The sequence below is a fragment of the Mastomys coucha genome, unplaced genomic scaffold (genome assembly GCF_008632895.1).
Source record: "Mastomys coucha isolate ucsf_1 unplaced genomic scaffold, UCSF_Mcou_1 pScaffold6, whole genome shotgun sequence".
Taxonomy (NCBI): Eukaryota; Metazoa; Chordata; class Mammalia; order Rodentia; family Muridae; genus Mastomys; species Mastomys coucha.
This window is the reverse complement of record NW_022196912.1, coordinates 86,897,834-86,919,352: the sequence shown is the minus strand read 5'-3', so window position 1 is coordinate 86,919,352 and position 21,519 is coordinate 86,897,834. Positions and strand designations below refer to the sequence as shown.

The 21,519-nt window shown below is 43.9% G+C and overlaps 1 protein-coding gene across 8 annotated transcripts in view; it reads right to left on the bottom strand.

Moving 5' to 3' along the window:
- Positions 1 to 21,519, bottom strand: part of Daam1 (dishevelled associated activator of morphogenesis 1) — a 150,105-nt gene that overhangs the window by 11,532 nt on the left and 117,054 nt on the right. For 6 of the 8 annotated variants that reach the window (XM_031356974.1, XM_031356975.1, XM_031356977.1 and 3 more), the window contains 7 exons: positions 15,551 to 15,580; positions 14,426 to 14,532; positions 9,526 to 9,610; positions 5,616 to 5,722; positions 3,955 to 4,043; positions 3,006 to 3,174; positions 16 to 123 (listed from right to left, as the gene is read on the bottom strand). In XM_031356974.1, coding sequence (XP_031212834.1) covers positions 16 to 123; positions 3,006 to 3,174; positions 3,955 to 4,043; positions 5,616 to 5,722; positions 9,526 to 9,610; positions 14,426 to 14,532; positions 15,551 to 15,580 — 695 coding nt within the window. The remainder of the gene's footprint in view (positions 1 to 15; positions 124 to 3,005; positions 3,175 to 3,954; positions 4,044 to 5,615; positions 5,723 to 9,525; positions 9,611 to 14,425; positions 14,533 to 15,550; positions 15,581 to 21,519) is intronic. The other 2 variants (XM_031356980.1, XM_031356981.1) reach the window with 1 other exon arrangement.

Sequence of the window (21,519 nt, the reverse complement as noted above, 5' to 3'; positions counted from 1 at the left end):
AGTCCTTGTACTTACTTTACTTTGGCTGCTTGAGGAATATCCCGCAACTCTTCGCTTAGATTGAGGACCTTGGGGTACTTATTCTCCACAATAGTTATTAGATAGTGCAAAAGAGTAATGTTCCTAAGATTAAAGAAAAGGATAGCACGCAACATGATTAATATGGTTTATATATTCCCGGGGCAAGACCCAACATAAACTAAGAATTGGTAGCGTGGCACGAGAACAGTTGTTGAACCTATTAAGGAGAGCAGCTGTTTGGAAGCCTAAACGTATTTTGCAAGTCTAGAATAACTCCCCGTTGTGGTTATTGGTGATGCTCACTTAAGGTGATGCTCGTGCAAAGGGTGGTCGGATGAAAAGCCCCCATTTCAGAGACGATGCTGGATGTGTACCGTAACCGTGTCATTACATAGACAATGTCCCTGCAGCTGTGAAATCACTTCTAATTTTAGCAGCTCTTCAGCTCTTAACTGCATGACCCTTAGTAGTTCTAACAGCTGTTGGTGCCATTTTCCTGTCTGGTGATGACAAGATTGAACCTTGACTGACCTGGATTGGGAAGGGGGTGTCTGATAATGCTATCAGGCAGAGCTGTGTTAGTCTGGCCCCGTTGTCACCAATTCCACTGCACATCATAGTCACTTGGACTCCAGATGCCTGGGTCAACACCAGAGAGCCATTTACTTGGGATGAGCTGGGGCCAGGTGTGGATATTTGTTAAAATTTTCTGGGTAGTCTAGCTTAGACAAAGAGCTACTCATCTAGCAAAGTTGTCACAGAAGTATACAAATACAGTTTTAGTAACACTTCCATAATTTAGGCAGTTTGCTAATTTACAAGGCTAAGCCACTATTCCCTATTCACTATACCAAAGTGGATCAGAGTTGCCTAACAATTTTTTTCCTGTCTCAATGTAAAGCATTTCCAGTGTTCTGTGGCTTTACCCAGACAATACAATCCTGTTCCTGTGCCAAGGGCTCAAATAGGTATTTTTCTTTACTTTTGTTCCTATCAGTAATTAGAAAACAACTTCCACTAAAGCAAAACAGTGGCCAATACTTCTGGCCTCTCAGGCTTCTGTGAGCTTGCTACATCTTATTATTGGAGTATTACTATTGCTTATAGAACCTACCTCTCTGCCCTGAGCCTCTTCTCTAAGGGCTGAAGGTGGAAACAAAACACTGGTAACTATCACAATAAGGTGATTTTTTTTTCTTTTTTCTTTTGGTTTTTCGAGACAGAGTTTCTCTGTGCAGCCCTGGCTGTCCTAGAACTCACTCTGTAGACTAGGCTGGCCTCGAACTCAGAAATCCACCTGCCTCTGCCTCCCAAGTGCTGGGATTAAAGTCATCCGCCAACACTGCCTGGTAAGTTTTTTTTTTTTTTCAATCTAGAGAAATTCCCACTAACTTAAGTGGAATGTGTTTGGGTGCATGCATGCATTGTGAGAATATGGAAGAGATGGTGTCCTTTCGAAGACAGCTGCTCTTTATATGAAAATAAGAGGCTGCGGGTCCCTATAACAACCTGCAAACAAGACCCACCTGCGGGCAAAGAGCAGCACTGTGGGTTGATCAGGGGTTAAATCCTCCCTCAGACTCGGGGGTGGAGCAGCAAAATGAGCCACTTGGCATGGCCTTGGTTTTCTTATCTGTCAACATGTGGTAAGTAACTTGGCCCAGCCAGTGACAAGCTACTGTGACAACCAAATGTGAAAGTGCTCCAAAAAGCACCAGGGTTCCCTTTAAGGAAAGGACAACGGGTTTTATATAACACAGCAGCACTCTGTCTCCACGATGCAAAAAGAACAGCTTAACACATGGCTTACTCCTTTTATCACAGACCAAGGGCTGCTGCTGTTCACTAGCGGCTGCTACGCACTATGCTTCACTAACCCTATAGGGAACATAGGGTAAGAAGTCTCATTAGTGAGGAGTAATTGGGACGAACAGTCCGTCATGCTAAAAGGATTTGGTTCTGAGAAGTTTTACCTTAGGGAGGCTTGTGCGAGTTCCTGTGAAGCCAGTGAGAGCCCCAGAGAAACAAAGCTCTTGGACAAACGAGAGTTAATGTGCGTGATGACCCTACCTGCTCAGGACACAAGGAGCTGGCACCTTAGCGCTTCTAACCAGACTGCTTACCCCAACTGTGGTGCTGTGCACATCCTAGGACACATCCTAATGAGCCTTGGGATGTGCAGCTGAAAGCAACTACATTCCTAAGGCTGGTAGACCAGCCCGGGACTGAGAGGTTCCCAGGAGGCCCGCTTTCTCCTTTCTCTGTGGAGGGGCAGAGACATCCAGAGCTGGGCGGGCTGTGACTTGGCTTTGGCTGTCTAGAGGCCCATCAGCAGCTTCTCTTTAGTATGTTACACTATAAAGTTTAAACTTTTTACACGTATTTACTTACTTAATTTTTGTGTGTATGTGTGTGCACACACATGAAATGGCATGTATGCTTGAGTCAGAGGACAACTTGTGGGAGTCAGGCCCTCGGTCTTGGGGAAATCACCTTTATCCACTGAGGTACCACACCACTCCACAAGTTATTTATTTATTTATTTATTTATTTATTTATTTATTTATTTACCTTGGAATAGATTAGTGTTTCTTATGTGTGGGTCTCGACTTCCCCCTCCTCCCAAGGTCAAATACATTACAATTTATAACCAGAAAATTATAGTTATGAAGTAGTAACAAAATAATTTTATGGTTGGGGGGTCACTATAACAGGAGGAACCATCTGAAGGAATGGGAAGGAACGGTTGAAGGAACCAGCATTAGGAAGGTTGAGAACCACTGGAATAGACAGTGTCCCTATGCAGAGAAAACAGATGAAGGATCCCAGGGAGCTTGAGGATTGCCTCTGTTTGTGAGAGGAATGGGAAGGAACGGAAGGGCAGGAGCATAGTCAGGAAGCCCGAGTCTGCAGTGTCCAGGTGGGCAATTCACCTTCTATAAAAGCACCCAGATGCTCCAAATGCTGGAGGGGCACACACTTACTTGTCAATACTGGATTTTGTATCTGCAATCTTGTTGAGGCTGGAGATCTTGAATCCATATGCGTTGCCTCTTTGTCCTTTATTCATATAATTTCCAAAAGCCAAAACCACCTCCAGGAGCTGCTTGAGGGCACTGCTCCTGAACACCTCCTCTGAACCAGAGCGAATAGCTTCAAAGCAAGATGCCCAAACACAGCGTTACGGCCTAGGCTTTCGTTTACCCTAAAGCCACGCATCTTAACAGACATTTGGGGTGTAAGAGTGGATCACTACACTGTGAGGGAGCACCTTCAAAACATGCAAATTATAAGCACAGTTAACAGCTACTATGGTAGGAGGTTCCACAGAAAATGGAAAAGTTCCTCTCCTTTGCAGCCCTTCTCAGGACTGACTCGCCAACCTCAAGCACTTAGGAACAGAACAGACAGCGGAGCAATTCCGTTTCCAGCCTGCCTTTGCAAAACTCCAAAGCCTCTTGTGGGTCAGATCAGTGAATGAGTTCTGCTGACAGTGAACTGGCCGTTTGTTACGTATGGCTTGCAGGTATTCCCTCAGGGATTGGAACTCTGACTGACGTACATTCTGTAACTGATCTTTAGTGCCATCCACATCTCAACAGCATAAACATAGACAGCAGCCTAAACTCCACCCTCAGGAAATCCTAGGAAGGCACGGCAATGACAATGCTAATTATAGGTTCAATGCTAGGAGTGGCAAATTCATTCCTTAGCCATGGTCATGTGGTCAAAATCCCAGTCCCTGGGAGAAGCTCAGGCCATGTGCAGGAGCTCCAGAGCCCAGGCCAGGCCAGGGTGTGCAAGACACAGACCTTATATGACCATCCATTGGAATTTCAAAAGAAGCAGTTGTTTACTTTGGGCACTTGGCTCAAAGTTGTACACGGGCACTTAAGACAAACAATATTTCCTGCTAAGTGGTTTAGACCTTACCTTCTACTTTGGGCTTCACTTCTGCCACACGCTCTGCAAACTTCTTTTTGAAGTATAGTGATTGCAGTCTTTGCTGGTAATGATTAATTCTGCAAGAGCAAGGTGGGTTGATTAGCACTCAGGATGAGAGGCCATTTCTCTCGAATCAGCATGGGGTATTTGGGTGATTGCCTGGGGCCCTTCATTTCGAACTTCCCTCACGTACCCACAGCTCTTAGGAAAACAGGAGAGATGAAAGGAATCAAAATGTAGACTCCACTTCCCCCACTTCTCTCAAGTCTCTTCCCTTTTCACAGTCTGGCCTTTGGCAAAGCTACAAAGACTTGTCTCCATCACATGGTCCTCATGCTCATTCCCAAACCTTGCTTTGCAAGCAGCTCACTAAGCTAGTCTCCTGAAGGCAAGCAAGCTTAGCCTTCCAGGTAGCTCCTGGAGGAGCCAGGGAACTGCTAGCCTCTGATCTGTATCGAAGCTACAAGGTTCTTGTTGCTGGTTGGGGTGGGGTGGGGGTGTCACAGCGTGCCTTCTTATGAAGCTTCTGAAAGCTTTCAGTTCGTGCTCATGTCTAACCTGCTCATCATAGAAGGTTCAGGATCAGCCCCCTTTCTAATGCCATCCTGTAACCCCAAACAGACCTAGGTTTGCAGCCCAGATATGCCTTTTATTAGGTGACCTTGAGTGAGATTCTGCTGGGATTCCTTTCCCCTGAGGGTAGATGAAAGTATACTTCTCTTCTGGAAGTCCCTACAGGCAGGGCTGCTGTAAGGGTTACACGAGAAAGCACTTGTAAAGATCTGCACATGCTTGAGAGGCAAGGGCTACTTCTGCTACTTCGGGTGGTCATTAGCTTGTCTACTCCGAGGGCTGCAGGGTGTGGCTTCAAAATCTCAAGCCTTTGTTTTCCGTTGTTCTGCAGTAGTCTCCAAAATGGTTAGTTGTGAGGGAATAACACAGGACTAAATATGGCCACAGCAGGAATGGAGGAACAGACTCCCCTAGGCAGTATCTGCAGGCTCATGGCACTGGGAGAAAGGGCTCTGCCCCAGGGGCTACTGGTCCTTCTCTAGTATGGAATCAGTTCACTGGACCTAGAATGGCAAAGAGACCAAGCTCACATGCCAAACCCAATTATAGAGCAGTGGCTGCCCCAGAGGGGTTCTGGAAAAGGGTTCAGAAGACTTGCTGGGGCTCCATGGGAAGACTGCCATGACTGATTAGTGATGCTTGCCCATGTCTCACTCATTGCCAGGACCTGTGATCCTGCTCCCTCCAATATTTCAACAAACATGTCATTTCCCTCTAATTTATAACACACCTGAGATGTCAAGGTATTAGATGCTGAGATACAATCCCAAGACATCAAAGTGTTGGTGAGAATGACTATGCTTGGACCCAGGGAACATTTTAGCACAATAAGGGCAGAGTCCAGGGGCCCAGAGGCCCCACAAGGACATCTGTGAGGATGCTTGGACACTGGCTCACTGGGACAAGAACCTCCCCACAAGTGAACACATTCCACACAGCTCATATCTGGAAAGATTTTACAACTAAAAAATGCTTCCAGACAGGTGACTGGCCCAAGCTGTTTATCTTGAATGAGGTTTAGCAATTTCCTGACTAAGGCAAAGGGGACGTTTCATTTCCAGTGTCTTCCAGCTTACCTGCTCATCTCAAACAGGAAGCGATCAGCCTTAGCCATGCGGTCCAGCTCGTGCTTATGTTCCTCTAGCAGGTCGATGTCGCTTTTCTCAGGAACAAATTTCAAAAGCTGGAAGTGCATGCATGAATTACAGCAGAGGGTTAAACAAATCTCTGTAGTTGTTTTTTATCCTTTCAGCTAATCGTTAAATTTTAATTTGTTTCTTAAGTTACAAGCTCTGCTAACTGGCAAGGAAGGCATAAGGAATGGCTATTTATATGTTGACTTGATAGCAGTTTTAAATTGGCCTGACAATCTTTTTCTATTCTCTAGCATCTTTCAAATAAGAACTCTTAACAATTTCCACCAGGATCTACTTTGTGTAGATGTCTTAGCAGGACCATAGAAAACAAACCCTGTCATTAGAAGGGCATAAAACTGAGTTCCAGAGACATTTAGTACCTCAGCCTGAATTGCAGAGCAAATGTACATAATTGCCAGGAACAGAACTTTGGTCTCCCTAAATCCCAGAGGTCTACATATTTTTATATTGTATCATGGTGGAATGAATAATTGCATTTGTGTTTTTCATTCACTTTGCTTACTTTTTCTATCTCTCTAATTCCATCTTCCTTATTGCTCCATGTAGAGTTCAGTGAGAGAAACAGTGGGAATAGTGTACCTTTTTTCCACATTTTATTTTGGAGGATGAGAATGAGGAATGAAGAAATGATATTGAACGTTGAGAAAGCTACTTCCTATGTGTCTGGCTGCCATTCAAAGTACACACATTTGTGTGCATTTGTGTTTGTAGGGGACTGGGTATGCATACTATTTTCTAGATCCAATGCTTTTTTTCTCCCCCAAATTGAAACGAGACCTTCCCCATAACTTGAGTTACTCCTTTGATAGATTTTCAGATGTTCATTGGAACTCTTAAAAGGCAGCTGGCTGGGAGCCACCACAGAGAGAGAACTGGAACTACAGAGAAGGCATCATTGGGAGGTAGTGTTCAGCTAAGAATATGGTCAGGGCTGGAGAAAACCAGCACTCAGGGGATGGGGATAGGGATGGGAGGAGGAGGAACCCATAAAGGAGGCACTAGAGGTTAAGTTGGAGAAGCCTGTGTAGCATCCACAGGGCCACTATGGAGTAAGCAGCCATTGATGTCAGACATCAAGAAGACACCAAAAAAGAGAAGAACCACCAAGTGTCGTCTGGCTCGGGCAACAGGGAGGCTGTGAATGTCCTCAGCAATCCCAGCTTTAAGGAGGTGAAGATGACAGATGACAGTGGGCTGATGAGTGAACAGGAGGAGGAGAAGGACTGGCTTTCACAACCTCAGACTGCCAGGAACAGAGAAGGCAGTGACACTGTGTGCACTCACTGAAGACTGACACTTGGCCAGCTGAGAGCTGAGAGGGGCGAAGCAGCCAGCTCAGACAGGCTTCTGATGAAAGGAATGGCTGTGCCAGGGCATTAGCAAAGACAGCTAGCTCCCTTGCCCTAGGGGGTGGAAGGGAAGAACAATGAGAGCGGGTGCCAAGGAGTGGTGCGTGGCCTGCTGGCCAGGTATGCTGGTTTCTAGGCATTTCTGTTCCCAGGTCCAAATGGTGACACTAAACAGGACATGTAGTTTCCTGTTCTTTGCATAGGGAATATTGCAGGGCAAGGAGAAGAGAGCAAGGTGAAGGGTGTTCCTCTCCATTTTATTTCAGGGTTTTATCTTCTAAGGTAGGAAACTTTCTCATTTCAGACATCTTTCCTTTAGTTTGCCAGGATTATAGCTGGTGTGTGATCAGGAAAACGCCACCACTGTGTGTCTTCTGTGACTTTCAAGAGCATAGGAAGAGGCATGTGAGTCCCCCTCCCCCCAAGCAGAGGCAAGTAACCTGCTGCATCCTGCTGCGTTTGGATGGTTTTCCAGAGGGATGTGGCTAGGAAAGCACCAGGGGACAGAAAAGACGGGCTCCGGGGAAGAGTGGTTCACTGACTTCAGCCCCAGCCTTAGCCTTGGGGTCACCAGCAACAGACAGCATGGACCACACGTGGCCCTCATGTGGGTTCCACGCAGGGTTAAGAGGATGCTGGGACAGATACGTGTCTTGAAGAGAGGTATGTAGACAAATACCAGGCGGAGGAACATTACAATGAGGAAGGAAAAGAGGAAAGAGAGAGCGTGGGAGCTGAGCAGAGAGCAAGAAGCTCACAGAATTATCAGGAGAGACCAGGTCAAAAATGTCCTTGGCCAGATGCTGCATCAGTGGACAGATTTTCTTCCTTGTTTATTTGGAGTGTGTCTTATTTGCACTGCAAGCCCTTTTGGCAGGGCTTTGTGATCCTTCCCCTCAAGAAGGAATTTTGCTGAATGCAGTTTCATAGTAAACAGATCCTGTAGAATTTTAAGCATATGACCTTGTAGACAGAGGCGGCTTTGCACACAGTTTGTCACTTCTCGTAGTGACTTGAAGGTGGGGTCACCTGGAAGCTGGGGCAGCTGTACAGTGAGGGAAAGAACAGGGATCTGGAAACATCCCTGCCAGGGCAGAATACTTTAAACTGTGCATCCACAGCGAACCATGGCAGACATGGAGAAAAAAAATTATTAACATTTTGAAAATTAAATCAAATGTTTAAATGGCAGCCTGGTAAGTTGTTCTCCTAGAATTGTGAGGGTTTCACCCAGGACAAGGCTACAAGTCTGCCTTGCTCTGGACCTGTTGCCACCATCAAAATTGCACACAAAGACAGAGGGGCAATCTATAAGAGATGACCTTGCCACTCAGGACACATGATAAGCCTTTCCATACTTTCCAAGCTGAATGCACATGGTGGCCATGTTTAGCCCATAGTCACGGTTGCTACTACCCACGACTGACCTTCCGTGGATCTGGCTCTGGCAAGCACAGGCCTTAAACCTGATCACCTAAACTCAGATTGTGTCCCAAGGCCAAGGGAGGGGGAGCACGACTAGCCAGCCTTAAAGCACTTTGAGATGGTCACCACAAAGCTCAGAAACCTTCAAGCTTTAAGGGTCCAGGGTGAGAGACAGGTAGCAAGCTTTGGAACATGTACTGGTTAGACACACATGACACAGTCAGAGTGGCTTAAGCAGAAATGCTCCAGAACGAGTCACCACTTTAGACTGGCTGCTTAGCCAAAGGTAATAAGTAGTCTACTCAGGGACGCCGATGTGGCTGCCCCTAAGTTTTGATTTACTGCCATTTATGACACTAAGTTGTCGCATATGAATAGAGGCATGACTTAGCTCTAGGAAATAACTCACTTACCATAGGACAGGTATGACAGCTTAGAACAGGTGGCTGGGATTAATGGTGGCTTTTGTGTTTGTGGGTATGAGTCAAGATGCAGATTTAGTAATTAATAGTTTGCAGAGTGGTTTTTGATCTCAGAGTGCTTGTGAGACTTTCAACACTCCCGAGAAATACCTTTTCCCACCAGCCTCAGCAGATTTTTATGAGATATTAAGACAGTCGTTGACCTGAAGCCTAGGGACAAAGTATTGAGATGGTGGACCTCAGGCACTTGTTGATCTGCTTTAGGATTTCATTTCATTTTTTATTTATGAAAGAGAGACAGTGGGGGAGGGAGAGAGAGCACATGATTGGCATGTGACTTCAGTGCCTTTAGAGACCAGATAAGGGTATTGTGAGTGAGGCACTTAGCCACTCTACATGGGTACTGGAAATGAACTTGGGTCCTCTAGAAGAGCAGCAAGTGCTCTTGACCCCTGAGCTATTGCTCCATCCACATTTGACGGCCTATGACGTTCCTTCTCAAATATCTTTCCAAGGAACAATAAGAGAGTAAGAGTCCTTTAAAGCAATGCAATTCAGAGATGAGAAAATTATCTACTAGCAACAGGAAGGTTTCCCAGAATCCTTTTGGCTGCTGATAGTCTGTTGGCTCACCTGTTCTAACATGTCCTTGGGCAGATCCTCTTGTTCATCCATTGTTAGAATTGCCCGCTTGATTTCATCATTGGATAACTTCAACCTGGAGAAGGCATATTTTATTTTGTTAATAATGTTGTCATGATTGTTACGATGGAATACAAGACGACTCATTCCACTACACCAGCTGCCGATTTTCAAGCATGGTTTTTCTCAAACTCTCCGCAAAAGCTTATTTCCTGACAACACAGGAAACTAAAAATAGGATTTTGAAACAGCTTAGACATTCTTTCACAGCTCTGTAATGTTCTGCCGACACGGGTACAAGCTGCCATGTTCTATCATTAGTTTTGTCAAGGAAAGTTCGAGATGGGGAAAGTGGCCACAGTGATCTCCTCATACCCAACGTCCACAAACTGTGGGTGAGGGGAGAACTCGACCGTGACCTCACTGTATGTCAGAGGGGTTCCGGGTGCACAAAGTGAAATACACGATCCACTTCCTAGGTCAGGAATTTTCATATATTTAATTTAATTTCATTTATATTTGAGGATAGGAAATCAAAGACAATGCTTTTAAGCAGGAGCTTCCCCAAATGTGTCTTCTCTTTACTGCTTACTGGTTCATGTAGCTTTCCTGGCAGTGTGGCTGGTTTAAGTAGGAAAGGATATTAACCCTTCTACTGCCGTGGAACCCTCTCTGCACTCACTGAGCCTTGCAGCTTGTTTGGGAGATGAGTGCTTTCTATCGTAAGAGTCTTGGCTGTTGATAGCCCAACCCTCCCCAAAACTATAGTCACCTTGGAGATAAGGATACATGTCCCAATCCTTTTTCAAGGGTCTGGTGCTGTCACATACAGTGATGAAGGCTGAGTGAAATAGTGTGGATAGGAATGCCCAGTAAATGCCAGACTGTCCACTAGACAAGGGAAATCCATTTTACCCCTCATCTGGACTGTGGTGCCACATTCACCCCTGTGCTGGGTAGAGACAGGCTGGCCCTGGCAGACTCCTCCAGGCTGTTTTAACCCCCAGGACAATCACTACTTCTCGAGCATGTGCACCAGAACATGACAGGAAATCCACAACATTAAGTGGAACACTTTAGCTAGGTTGGTCTGGGTGAAGAATACAATGGAAGAAAGCAGGAGATCTGTACAGCACAGCACCAGATCTCCACTGTCAAGGCTAGCCCTGGATTTTAGGATATTATGGCTCTTAAGTCAGTTAAAGTGCCAGTACTATAGTGTGGCCACACAGGGCAAAGGAAGGGACAGTAACTCAAGACCAAAACTGCCTCTAATAAAACCTAACATGCTAGGAAACACCTACAGTCAGCACCAGCAGAACCTTGCTTATTACTTCACTACTTTATCCCTGGATGTGTGCATTGGTGTGTGCCCCAGCACACATGTGGAAGTCAGAACACAACTTCAGGGGTGGTTCTCTCCATCATCGTGTGGATCCCTGGGACTGAATGCTAGTTCCTAGGCTTGGCAGCGCAGGCTGAGTTATCTCATAGGACCCCAAGCTCTGCTCAGAGGAGAAAACTAAATGAGCTCTGTGTCCTTTCAGGCTGAGGAAATTGTTTTGAGCCTTTCTGCTTTGCATTTAAAAACAAAGGGTTGAAAACCAGAGTGAGAACAACACTCAAAGCGCTGGGCTTGAATTTCACTAGCTACCCAGATGGAGTTTGAAGCTGCTTGCCTTTGAAATTGTATATATTTATGCTCTTCAACTTCCAGAGGCTGCCTGGATTAAACTTCCTCTTAGTGTGGCCCACAAAGAGACAGGAGACTTTAATGACAAGTCCTTAAGAACACCACACACGTGGCCTGCTGGGTCAGACAAAGGAGCCCTACCTGCCCCCAGCATGGCTCTACAGCCTGAAGTTCTTGGTGTCATCTGTCACCCTCAAAATGAGCCTTTAATCTCTGTAATTTAAGGACCCTACTGACTCTAGCCTGCTAGTTGCTCTTACAGCTTGGCAGTGCTCTTGGTGTACTGCGGTGACAACTCCTGAGGCGTCTGCTTCCACTGCCCTTTCTTGGCAGGAAATGAAGCAGCCACCTTAAAATAGGATTTAACTCCAGGTTGCTCTCCTTGGGCATTTAAAAACTTTGCCCAGAGAATGGGAACATTCAGGGGTAATTAGAGCAAGCTAGGGACAGACGGCTAGATCAGTCTCAGCCGGCTTTGCCAGATCCTCCTACTTAATAAAGGAGCTTTTTGTGGTTTATGACACCCAGGTTGCCATGTCAAGAAAGGAACTGGAAAAAAGGAACAGCTGTACTCAGGAAGCAGTCATTCTGTAATACAGACCCACTTGAGAGAGTGAGTGTCTGTCTGTCTTTCTCTCTTTCTCTTTCTTTCTTTGTTTCTTTGTTTCTTTCTTTCTATCTTCCTTCCTTTCTTTCTTTCTTTCTTTCTTTCTTTCTTTCTTTCTTTCTTTCTTTCTTTCTTTCTTTCTTTCTTTCTTCCTTTCTTTCTTTCTCCTCACACATGTGATAGGCAGGGCACTGCTCTCCCTCCACTGAACAACTTCTCTTTCTTCTGCTCTTAAGAGCTTCAGGTGACCTCGGTCACTTAAGCTGTAAATACCTACTCACCATGCACAACACAGGAGTCACCCGCTTTGGGCTCTAAGCCAGGTGGCAGCATGTAAGGAAGCTCTAAAGGCTGTCCAAATCCTGGGAGTATGCATATATCTGAAAATACAACATATGCCAGAGCCTCTCATTGCCACGGATGCTGGTGTAACAATTTCTGAGACACAAATTCTCCATCAACAAGAAAACAGGTGGACAGCTGCCTTCATGAGGGAAATAAGCAGGGAGGAAAGGCACTGCATGTGTAGAAAGCCAGAAAACTCAACATAATTTTTGATATATTTCTGGTTATTCCTAAGTGCAAAATGAAATGCTCATTATAATAATCTATCAAGAATTTCCACAGGTAGTCTAATTAGGTTCCAGGCAAACTATCTTGGAGAGAAAAAGAGAGCATTTAAACACACACAGTGCTATATTACTTCACCTTAGGCTCTTTGACATTTGAACTATTGGGATTTACACACGACAGATACAAAATAAATCCTTCAATAATGGGATGGAAAATTAGCCAGAGAAAGCTGTAACTTTATCTGTAGCCTGGGTAATTATCCTGGCTGGCCCTGAGCACTGGGAATACTTTATGAGGAATGAGGTCTCGGCTTGTACTCTCCAAGCATTTTAACATGACAGAGATTCAGTGATGTCTCTCTTTGTCAAGTATTGTGTTGAAAGTGCTCTGGACAGCAAATGCACAAGATATAGACAGAGGGATTCGGATTAAGACAAGACAACAACAACTTGGGGCTGGAGAGGTGGCTCAGGAGTAAAGAGGACCAGTGTTTGATTCTCAGCACCCACATATGTGCTCACAAACATTCATAATTGTAGTCCCACAGAATCTGATAGCCTTTTCTGACTTCCATGGGCAGGCACGAGGCATACACATAGTATACAGACATACATGCAGGCAAAAACAGTCAAACACATAAAAAGACCTTTAAAAAATACAACAAACAAGCATATACTTTTCCCCAAATCTTTGATTACATTTCCATTTAGGAATGCTATTTGGGAAATTGCAGCAACATAAATATACACACCATGGAAGAAAGTGGGTAGACACTGCAGTGGTACCACCTTTAGGCAGATACCGTATCTAACTTAAGCATGGTTCACGGTGCAAAAGTGAGGCTAAGGGGCTTGGCCACATCTATAGCTTCCACTCAGAGCAGAGATGAAATGGGCTGTTTGTATTACCTTATAAGTTGCATTAAAATTCAAGGATCTCATGAAGGTTCAATTTCTCTTTTACTGAAGGGAACACTTGCTCCTTGAAGGGGTAATATACACCTGGCCAACAATCAGGCATCTATGCTGAAACCAAGCAGCGGCTTTGTGTTCAAAGAAACTTAGTCGATGGCCAGTTCAGTAATAAGGACCTCTACTTTTCATCTTCGCTCCCTCTGCGAGTCACCTTACACCAGCCCCATGCACACATGACTTTCTTCCCAGTCTGCGGTATCCTTTTACATCCCAATGTCAGCACTGCTTGCACCTTCCCACACGTCATTAGCATTAGTTATGTTTGCCTAACTACATACCAAAAAAGCCACTTGAAATGTGGAATGACCAAACAACACTGCCAGAAGTTGCAATCACAATTCAGGCTCCCAATTTTCTTTTTTCATTTCAAGTTCTAAGGTCTTAAAGTTTACAAGTTATAAGAAAGATTTTGAACAAGGTTGAATTGGATAAAGTAACATTTCACTGAGATTTACGTATCTTTATAAAACAAAGATGTTCAAAAGGAGGATGAACTCATGTAATTCTGAAATACAAAAAAGTGACATTAGAAAGCAAAATAGAGCTGAGAGTCACGGTGCATGCCCTTAATCCCAGCACTCAGGAAGCAGAGGCAGAAGCAGGTAGCTCTCTGTGAGTTCAGCGGGGCAGCCTGGTCTACAAAGTGAGTCTAGGACAGCCAGGGCTATATCACACAGAGAAACTGTGTCTCAAAAACAACAACAACAACAACAACAACAAAAGCAAACTAGAGAAGCACCAACACAGCTCCTGACTCGGTGACAGTGTGACTCCAGGACAAAACTGTGTCCATAATTGAGATGTCAATGAAGTGAGTTCATTTCTTAGGCTTCTGGAAAGGAAAGACCAGGATCAGCATCCAGCCTGAGAGATCTCTCCAGAAAAAGTAACACCAGCAAGTGTCAATTCACCCTACACAGAAGGAAGGGCCTTGGAAGACCCGTACTTCAGCAGAAAATGAATAAAACTAAACAGCAACCATGTGGTTCTAAGCTAAGAGGAGAGCTGCTCCTCCCAGCCATGTTTATTCAGCACCAACAGTACCTCGACAGAAGGATGTTGCAATTCTGAGCTCTCCGACCATCAATCACTGACAGCTCTTTGACTTTAAGTTTGGAACTCAGTGTGTCATCAATGGCATCTGCTTCTTTCTGGAAAGAACACAAGAGACATCCATCAAAGTCAAATGTGGATAGTCAGGCTCCAGACACACACTTTTCTTCCACATTCTCTGTGCACGCACACATACCCTGGCTAAGCTGAGATGATGAAGCAGTGTTCAGAAGGTGGTGTGGTCAAAACAAAGGCCACTCTCTACTTGGCACAGACAATTTCAAAGCTGACCACCCACATTTGAAAAAGCATTATTTAGAAGAACAAAGAGCCTCCAAGTTGAAGATGTTAAACGTGCATAAATTATCAGTGTGTGATGCTGTTCTTTTGTTCCTCAAATCCCAATGAACAGCAGACAGAAGAACTGTCACTGTGAATCAAGCTCAGCAGAGCCTTGTCATTACTGGTCCAATCATTTATGGGGTCCATTCACCCAAGGACCATGTGCAATCCTTAGCAGTCAAGAAAGTTGAGAAATAACCCCGAAACACCTTCGACTATAACGGGAAGTCCTCAAAAGCCAAATGTGCATTTCATTTCCCAAGCCTGACAGAAGGACAATGGAGAGGGGGCAGTAGAAATCTGTTCAGTTACCTGGATTAACAATTGCTTATTTTATTTGCTTATTTTATTAATTCATGATGGCCAGATACAACTAAGGTGGAACAGGCATAAAAATTAGAGGCAATACAAAGTTCAAGGTGAGTATATAGGCTAACTTGGTAAGTAGCCAACTTGATTTCATTAGTGGTTAGGGACTATGCATTATGGAATTTAAAAAATACAGAGAAACCAGAGAGCTTTGGAATTGTGTCACAGTTTAGGAAGCAGAGGCAGTATGAATGAATATTGGAGAACCATGGGGCTAAGTGAGAAAAGGTCTCTTGTGCCCAGATTTCAGGCACACTCTGCAGAGACAGTCCAGGAAGAGCTGAATCCCAGAATGGAATCACCTAGTCATTGGCTTACATTATCTAACAAGATAACCAAGGGATTTCAAGCTTACATGGAGCCAAGGAGCCGTGTTAAGTAAGGGTTATATAGTAGCTCGCTTACCTGCTTGGAGTTATTGTTCACAAAGAACTCCTACAGCCATGGCAGAGGCATAGAAAAAGCAAATCAGATACATGCAGTTCAGAAACCACAGCAGCAAACAGGGCAAGTCAAAGCAGGCAAGGACAGTGAAGATGGGGCAGGGCAAGAGGGCAGGAGATGTTTCCTGCCCTTCAAGTCCTTAGCTCAAGTGAACCAGGCTGGCTGAAGATACAGTGAAGATCGAAATGTAAGATGAAAGATGGCATTTGCTACACACCATTTCAAGTGGGAGCAAACCACACTCAGGAAAGAAAAGGGCTTAGAAGGAGAAGGAAAATAATAATTCCTCTTTAAAACAACCACCAGGCTCCCATTTATTCAATATGGTGGATGCATGATTGAGTGGGTGACTGTGTATGTGTGTGTACATGTGCATGTGTGCAGGAGCATGTGTGTCTGTATAAAGACACACACATACACACACACAGCTCAAAACTAAGGCACATACTGGCAAATACTCTATCACTGAGCTATAGTCCCAGTCACCATGTTGAATTTCTTACTTGAAGATTATCAATTAAATTCATCAGCTTGACTGAACAATCATACTATTATAGAAAATGTGCTTCTCTTTGATGGAAATACCTGTCTTCTTGTATCATAAGGAAGAGTTAAGATAAGACGGTAGTGTGGCCCACATGAACGATGCCAACTCTAGCGCCCCTTCATAGAGGGTGCAAACCATGGCAGCAGGTGCTGTGGAGAGTCGGGAGGAAAAGCACAGAGCATGAAAACTGAGAAGCCACATTGGTGGCTATGTCCCAGGGGTCTCAGGGCTGTTCAAGCAGACAAAAATCAATAGTTTCTTGAAAGAATTTTTAGAGAAGTCTTCAAGTAAAGATGGGAAAGAAGACCTAATGGTATGTTATGAGAAAATGGCAGCTCTTCCTGCATACTTTTGCAAGGCATGAGTGAGAGAAGCTTTGGTGTGCAAAACACGTTGCAGCTTTCAGGCCAACAGTGTGTACAACTAGCATTTGCTCAGCAGATTCCTTAAGGTCTCCCAGTCTCAGCAGCACTGCCAAGGCCAATTTTATACAGATGAACTGTTTCGCATAATTCTTCTAGTGGGAAACAGAATGTGCCCCCCCAAGCCCCTCCCCAGCTCTAGTCTGCCCATACAAGGAGGCCTGCTTCTCTCGAAAGGCATTTAAAAAAGCATGCTGATAACCACAAGAAACTTTTCTTCTGCCTGATATCCCAGTTTTCTTTTGCCCCTCTTATGACTTAGATTTTCTACTCTCAAGCGCTTTAAGACTCTTCTAATAAAAGTAGTTCTAACGGCAGAAGACTATGGTAAAACAAACTCTATGAGGGCAACTTAACCAAAGAGAAAAATACTACTTTAAAAAGACCCTGCTCTCACTGTCTACTCTTCAAAACAGAGATTTTTATGAAGCTTTCTGGAAACTTATGTTATGCCTTAAATTCATTCATACTGTTAAGAAATGAAGACATCTGACCTCTTTATGAGCCAACATTTAGAAACAAACAAGGCACAATTATTTCAGCTTTTCCCTACTCTGGTCTTCCTCTGGCTGAGTTTGTAGAGTGGCTGGTCCATCTGTAAACACGAGCAGCAATATCATGCCAGCTAGTTGCTAAGTGGTGCAGCCTAGTTTCCAGGGAGGGTGAACAATGCCATCTGAGGGTTGGGTAACTGTTAGTCTTAACACTTCTTTGGAGACCCCGTAATTAACATATTACAAATGAAATCACAAATGGGATGGTTTCATTAGGCAGGGCACACTAGAAATTATGAAGCTCTCAGGCTCCCATCAAGTATGCTAAGATTCTGTTTAAAGCCTATTCCTTGGAGATCAAAGGGGAATATATATGAGCTTGGAAAAGAATTGGGAAGCTGGTATCTGAATTTTCAGGGACCAATGCTTGTAAACTACTATAAACTGTTCTACAATGAAATGATGGCTCAGCCTTGCATAGATAATGATAATCTTTACATGAATGGATTTTAATCCTCTCAAATTCAAACATATGTTAATATTTACACACAATCCTTATTTGACAATTCTTACCATAGGCCTTCAAGCTACTTAAAAACTATGTTTATTTGTTTTTTGTGTGTGTATGTGTGTGTGTGTGTGTGTCTGTGTGTGTGCATGCACATGTGCACCCCATGCCATAACATATGCCTGGAGTCAGAAGACAACTGTGGAAGTCTAGTCTCTCCTTCTACTATGTGGGTTTGAACTCAGGCCATTAGGCTTGGTGTTACTTTACCTACTGAACCATTTCCACAGCCCTACACTTAAATAAGCAAACCCAACAACACTCCTCACAGTTTTTCTTGTCGTTTGGTGCTAAGACTAAGAAGCATGCTGACTGAGAGCTGGAGACACAGCTCTGTGGGAGAGTGCTTGCTTAGAAAGTTCGAAGCCCGAGATTAGATCTCCAGCACCACAAAGCAAAGAGAGAAAACTGACATCGCTGAAGAAGGGGGCAAAACTGTCTTATGATTTTTTTCAATGTGAAAATTGGATGCAAAAACTAACGATGGTAAAAAAAAAATTCTTTGAGCATTCTTAAAGAATCTGTATATCTGGCTGAATATTCTAAATGGGACTCTGAAGGACTTAAAATATTATACTTTAGTATTGGAGTTGGAGAATGGAGCCTGGACCAGTAGCTTTCTTTTGTCCCCTATATCAAAGTATGATGGCTTTGAAATGTTATACTGTGTGGGAATCATAGGCTCCTAAAGAAAGTGCTGTCCTCAGGCAAAGGGCAAGGCGGAGGGAAGCTCTGTGAACTGAGGACAGGCAAAGGGCAAGCGAGAGAGGCTCTGTGAGCTGTGAGTGTGTGAAGACTTCCTCTAGGCAAACGTAGTCTCTTTAGCTCATTTTCCATCTAACTGTATAGATAGAAATAAATTGATAGCATGTCAGGATGAAATTTCCCATTACATATGTGAGGACTATTCAACTGTATCTTCATAAAACTATTACACAGCATCTGATGCTATGTATTAAAAACTTGTCTCTTGGGGTATACCTGGAGATCATGTGTAATGTAGTTCCAATGAGGAAAAGGTCTTGAGGTTCAAAGAATTGACTTTCAAATGAACTCTTGGCATGTGCTCAGGGGAATAGCTGCTATTATACTCCATTTCATTGGAGGCATAAGCTTACACAACTGGCTCTCTACACCTTTAATGCATGCACTTAAAAAAATCCAACTCTCTACAGTCTGGTAATGAATAAAGCCACAGATGGGAGAACAAAGAGAAAGCGAGAACTCGGCAAGTCTGTAGTCTTGAGTATGGCTGGCGCCTGTTGGGATACTGAGGACACACTAAGCTCTGTTTACAGTATCTGCAATATAAGAATTTTATCTCCTTCATAGAGATAGGATGAGAATTAAATAAGGAAATGAGTATAGAAGCTCCTTGAGCACTAAATTTTATGGTTGATGAGAATAAGAACTTTATATCACACCCAGTACCAGACACATAACCAATAGCAACCATTGTCTTGGTTCATATGACAGTTGCTTATGGTTGTCTCATCTCTGCTTTATACTATAATTACATTGTGGGCTCATATAAAGGTTGAGTGAATTTGAGTCATGTATCTATTGACATTTATATATTTATATATAAAGGAGACAAACTAAATACCTAATTTGAATGACAGAATATTGTTTAAGTTTATAAATGTAGGCAAATGTATATATTTATGTATGTGTGTGTTTTATACATTCCCATGTATGCATGCATACATTTCCAAAGTGTCACTCCTTACTTAAATTATGCGAAGTTATGTCAAAGTCAGGCTGAGATGATCCTATCAGATGCCTTTGGTATGATGTATGAGTGTTCCTCTGAATGCCTGAAAATTTCATCAACACAAACAAATGGTTCAAGTCCAGAGTTAGACAAGTTCCATATCTTTGGAGGAAGGAAAGAGCTACCATGGAAAAAGATGGGTTCTTGGTATTCATTTGGTACCAGAAATAAGTGCAGTTTAAGTTTAAGTGGTGATATTTGCATACTGTGCTGCCATGCCTGGAATGAACACACACAGGTCTTTGATGCTGCAGTTCTGGGATGAGGGGATAACCTCATTTACTCTGACCTACATATTCCAATTAAAATGCCTGTAGCCTTTCATTTTCTGACTCTCAACAATGTAAATGCAATGAAGTAGCTCAAGTTACCCTCATTCAGAAAATAAATTGATGGTATATCTTCTATTTTTATACCAGAAGGGGAATATTTAAAATACTCAAGAGGGGCGGGTGTGTTGAGATTTGTCTTCAGAACGTATTGAGGGAAATCCAGTGATAGCTCATCCCCAGCAGCCCACCCAGTGTTAAGAAGAACCGAAACGTTCTGGTCAATCTTGTCAGGGATGAGTACTGATTACTTAAACAGTGCTGGTTGCTAGGAAACGGTTACTCGTTTGCAGAGCTTTCTGCAATTGTCTCTCCCAGACCTTTTGAAAACTGTCCACATATTTGTCCCAGAGCATTTTGGCAGCATCCTCCTGTGCTTTCTGCTGAAAGTCTGTTAATTATGAGGCTTGTAAACTTGGGCCGCTCAACCACCTGCTTCATCACAGATGCAACCCACAGGCTCAGACTTGAACTATGTGGACTGCTTGCTGCTTTCTACATTTCCAAACCTTCACCTCAGACAACCTGAAGTGCGAACCAGATCATAAGATTACTTGAATTACATGGACACTTGCTAAAATGTTATGCCCGGATCCAGGGGCCTCCTTCCTAGGGCACCAGAGAGAGAAGGAGAACACAACAGCCAATCAGGAATGAATTGGGCCGAGTAGCTGCAGGACATGGGCTCTGAGCACACCTTTGTTTGTTCTTTGAGACATAAGGTGCACTGCTCTCCTCTGAACAACCCCTCATCTCCCTTTCTGTTACCTTCCCTAGCTTGGTGCACACAACACTGAGTGCGGCATCTTTGTACTTGTGAAGGGGCTGGGTGAGGGCTTCTGTTTTAGGGTTAATGGCATCATGGCAGGCAACGGACTTTATTTTCCTAGTCTACTGAACCAGCATATAAAGGCCCTGTACAGACACTCTCCCTCTCTCACAGTAAAATCCTCTGGTGAATAACACCCTCTCTCCCATGCAAATACATCAAAAACCATCTTGAAAAGAAATCCCCAGCTTCATTTTCTCTAGCCTCTGTCCATCTCTTCCTTGGTGCCTAGCCGTTTCATTTTTTGAGGCAGCCTTTCTGAGGAGCTAAGCCAAGAAAGCAGGCAAGGATGCCTGCTGCTTATTTAAGGATGCTCCACCCTGCTCATTACTCACATAGGAGCCAGGCTGCCAGGGAAGCTCTCAGGAAACCCCTGTGCAGATGCTTGGCACTTGCTGGCCCATCTAAAGGCAGTGTGCTAATTCACAGGTCCTCCCCTTTGGTCTGCCTTAAGAACCTTTCCCTCCATACTCCTGGGCTCAATTTCCCCCTCTCCAGGGCTCTGACTGATTTTGCCTCTCTCCTTTTCTTTCTTTCTCTGAATTGTCTATACCTAGTTACCCTGTAACTTTTTTTTACCTACACTTTAGACCTTTGGAGAAAGCCCTCTAGAGCAACAAGAGAGTCTACACAGATGTGACCAGAGTTCATACAAGGAGGCTACCTACTAGGGCCCATTCCTGTGTGCAGGCAATAGGCCCTGTGCCATGTTCTGGCCACCATTATGGAAGTATAGTAGTAGCTTTTCTGGCTCTACGGTTATCATTAACAGCTTCACTCTTGCTCAGCTCACACAACCATACTAGTGAGTCTCTAATGTTCATAAAGTCTGGGTAAGACTCCTCTGTAGATTCTACTTAGCTGCCAAATTATAGTTCTTACCAAACTCCAAACTTCTAAAGAGTCTGTCTAGTCCAAAAAGCATTTTTTCTTCTGAGCCTAACCATTTGATATTTCTCTTAACTCC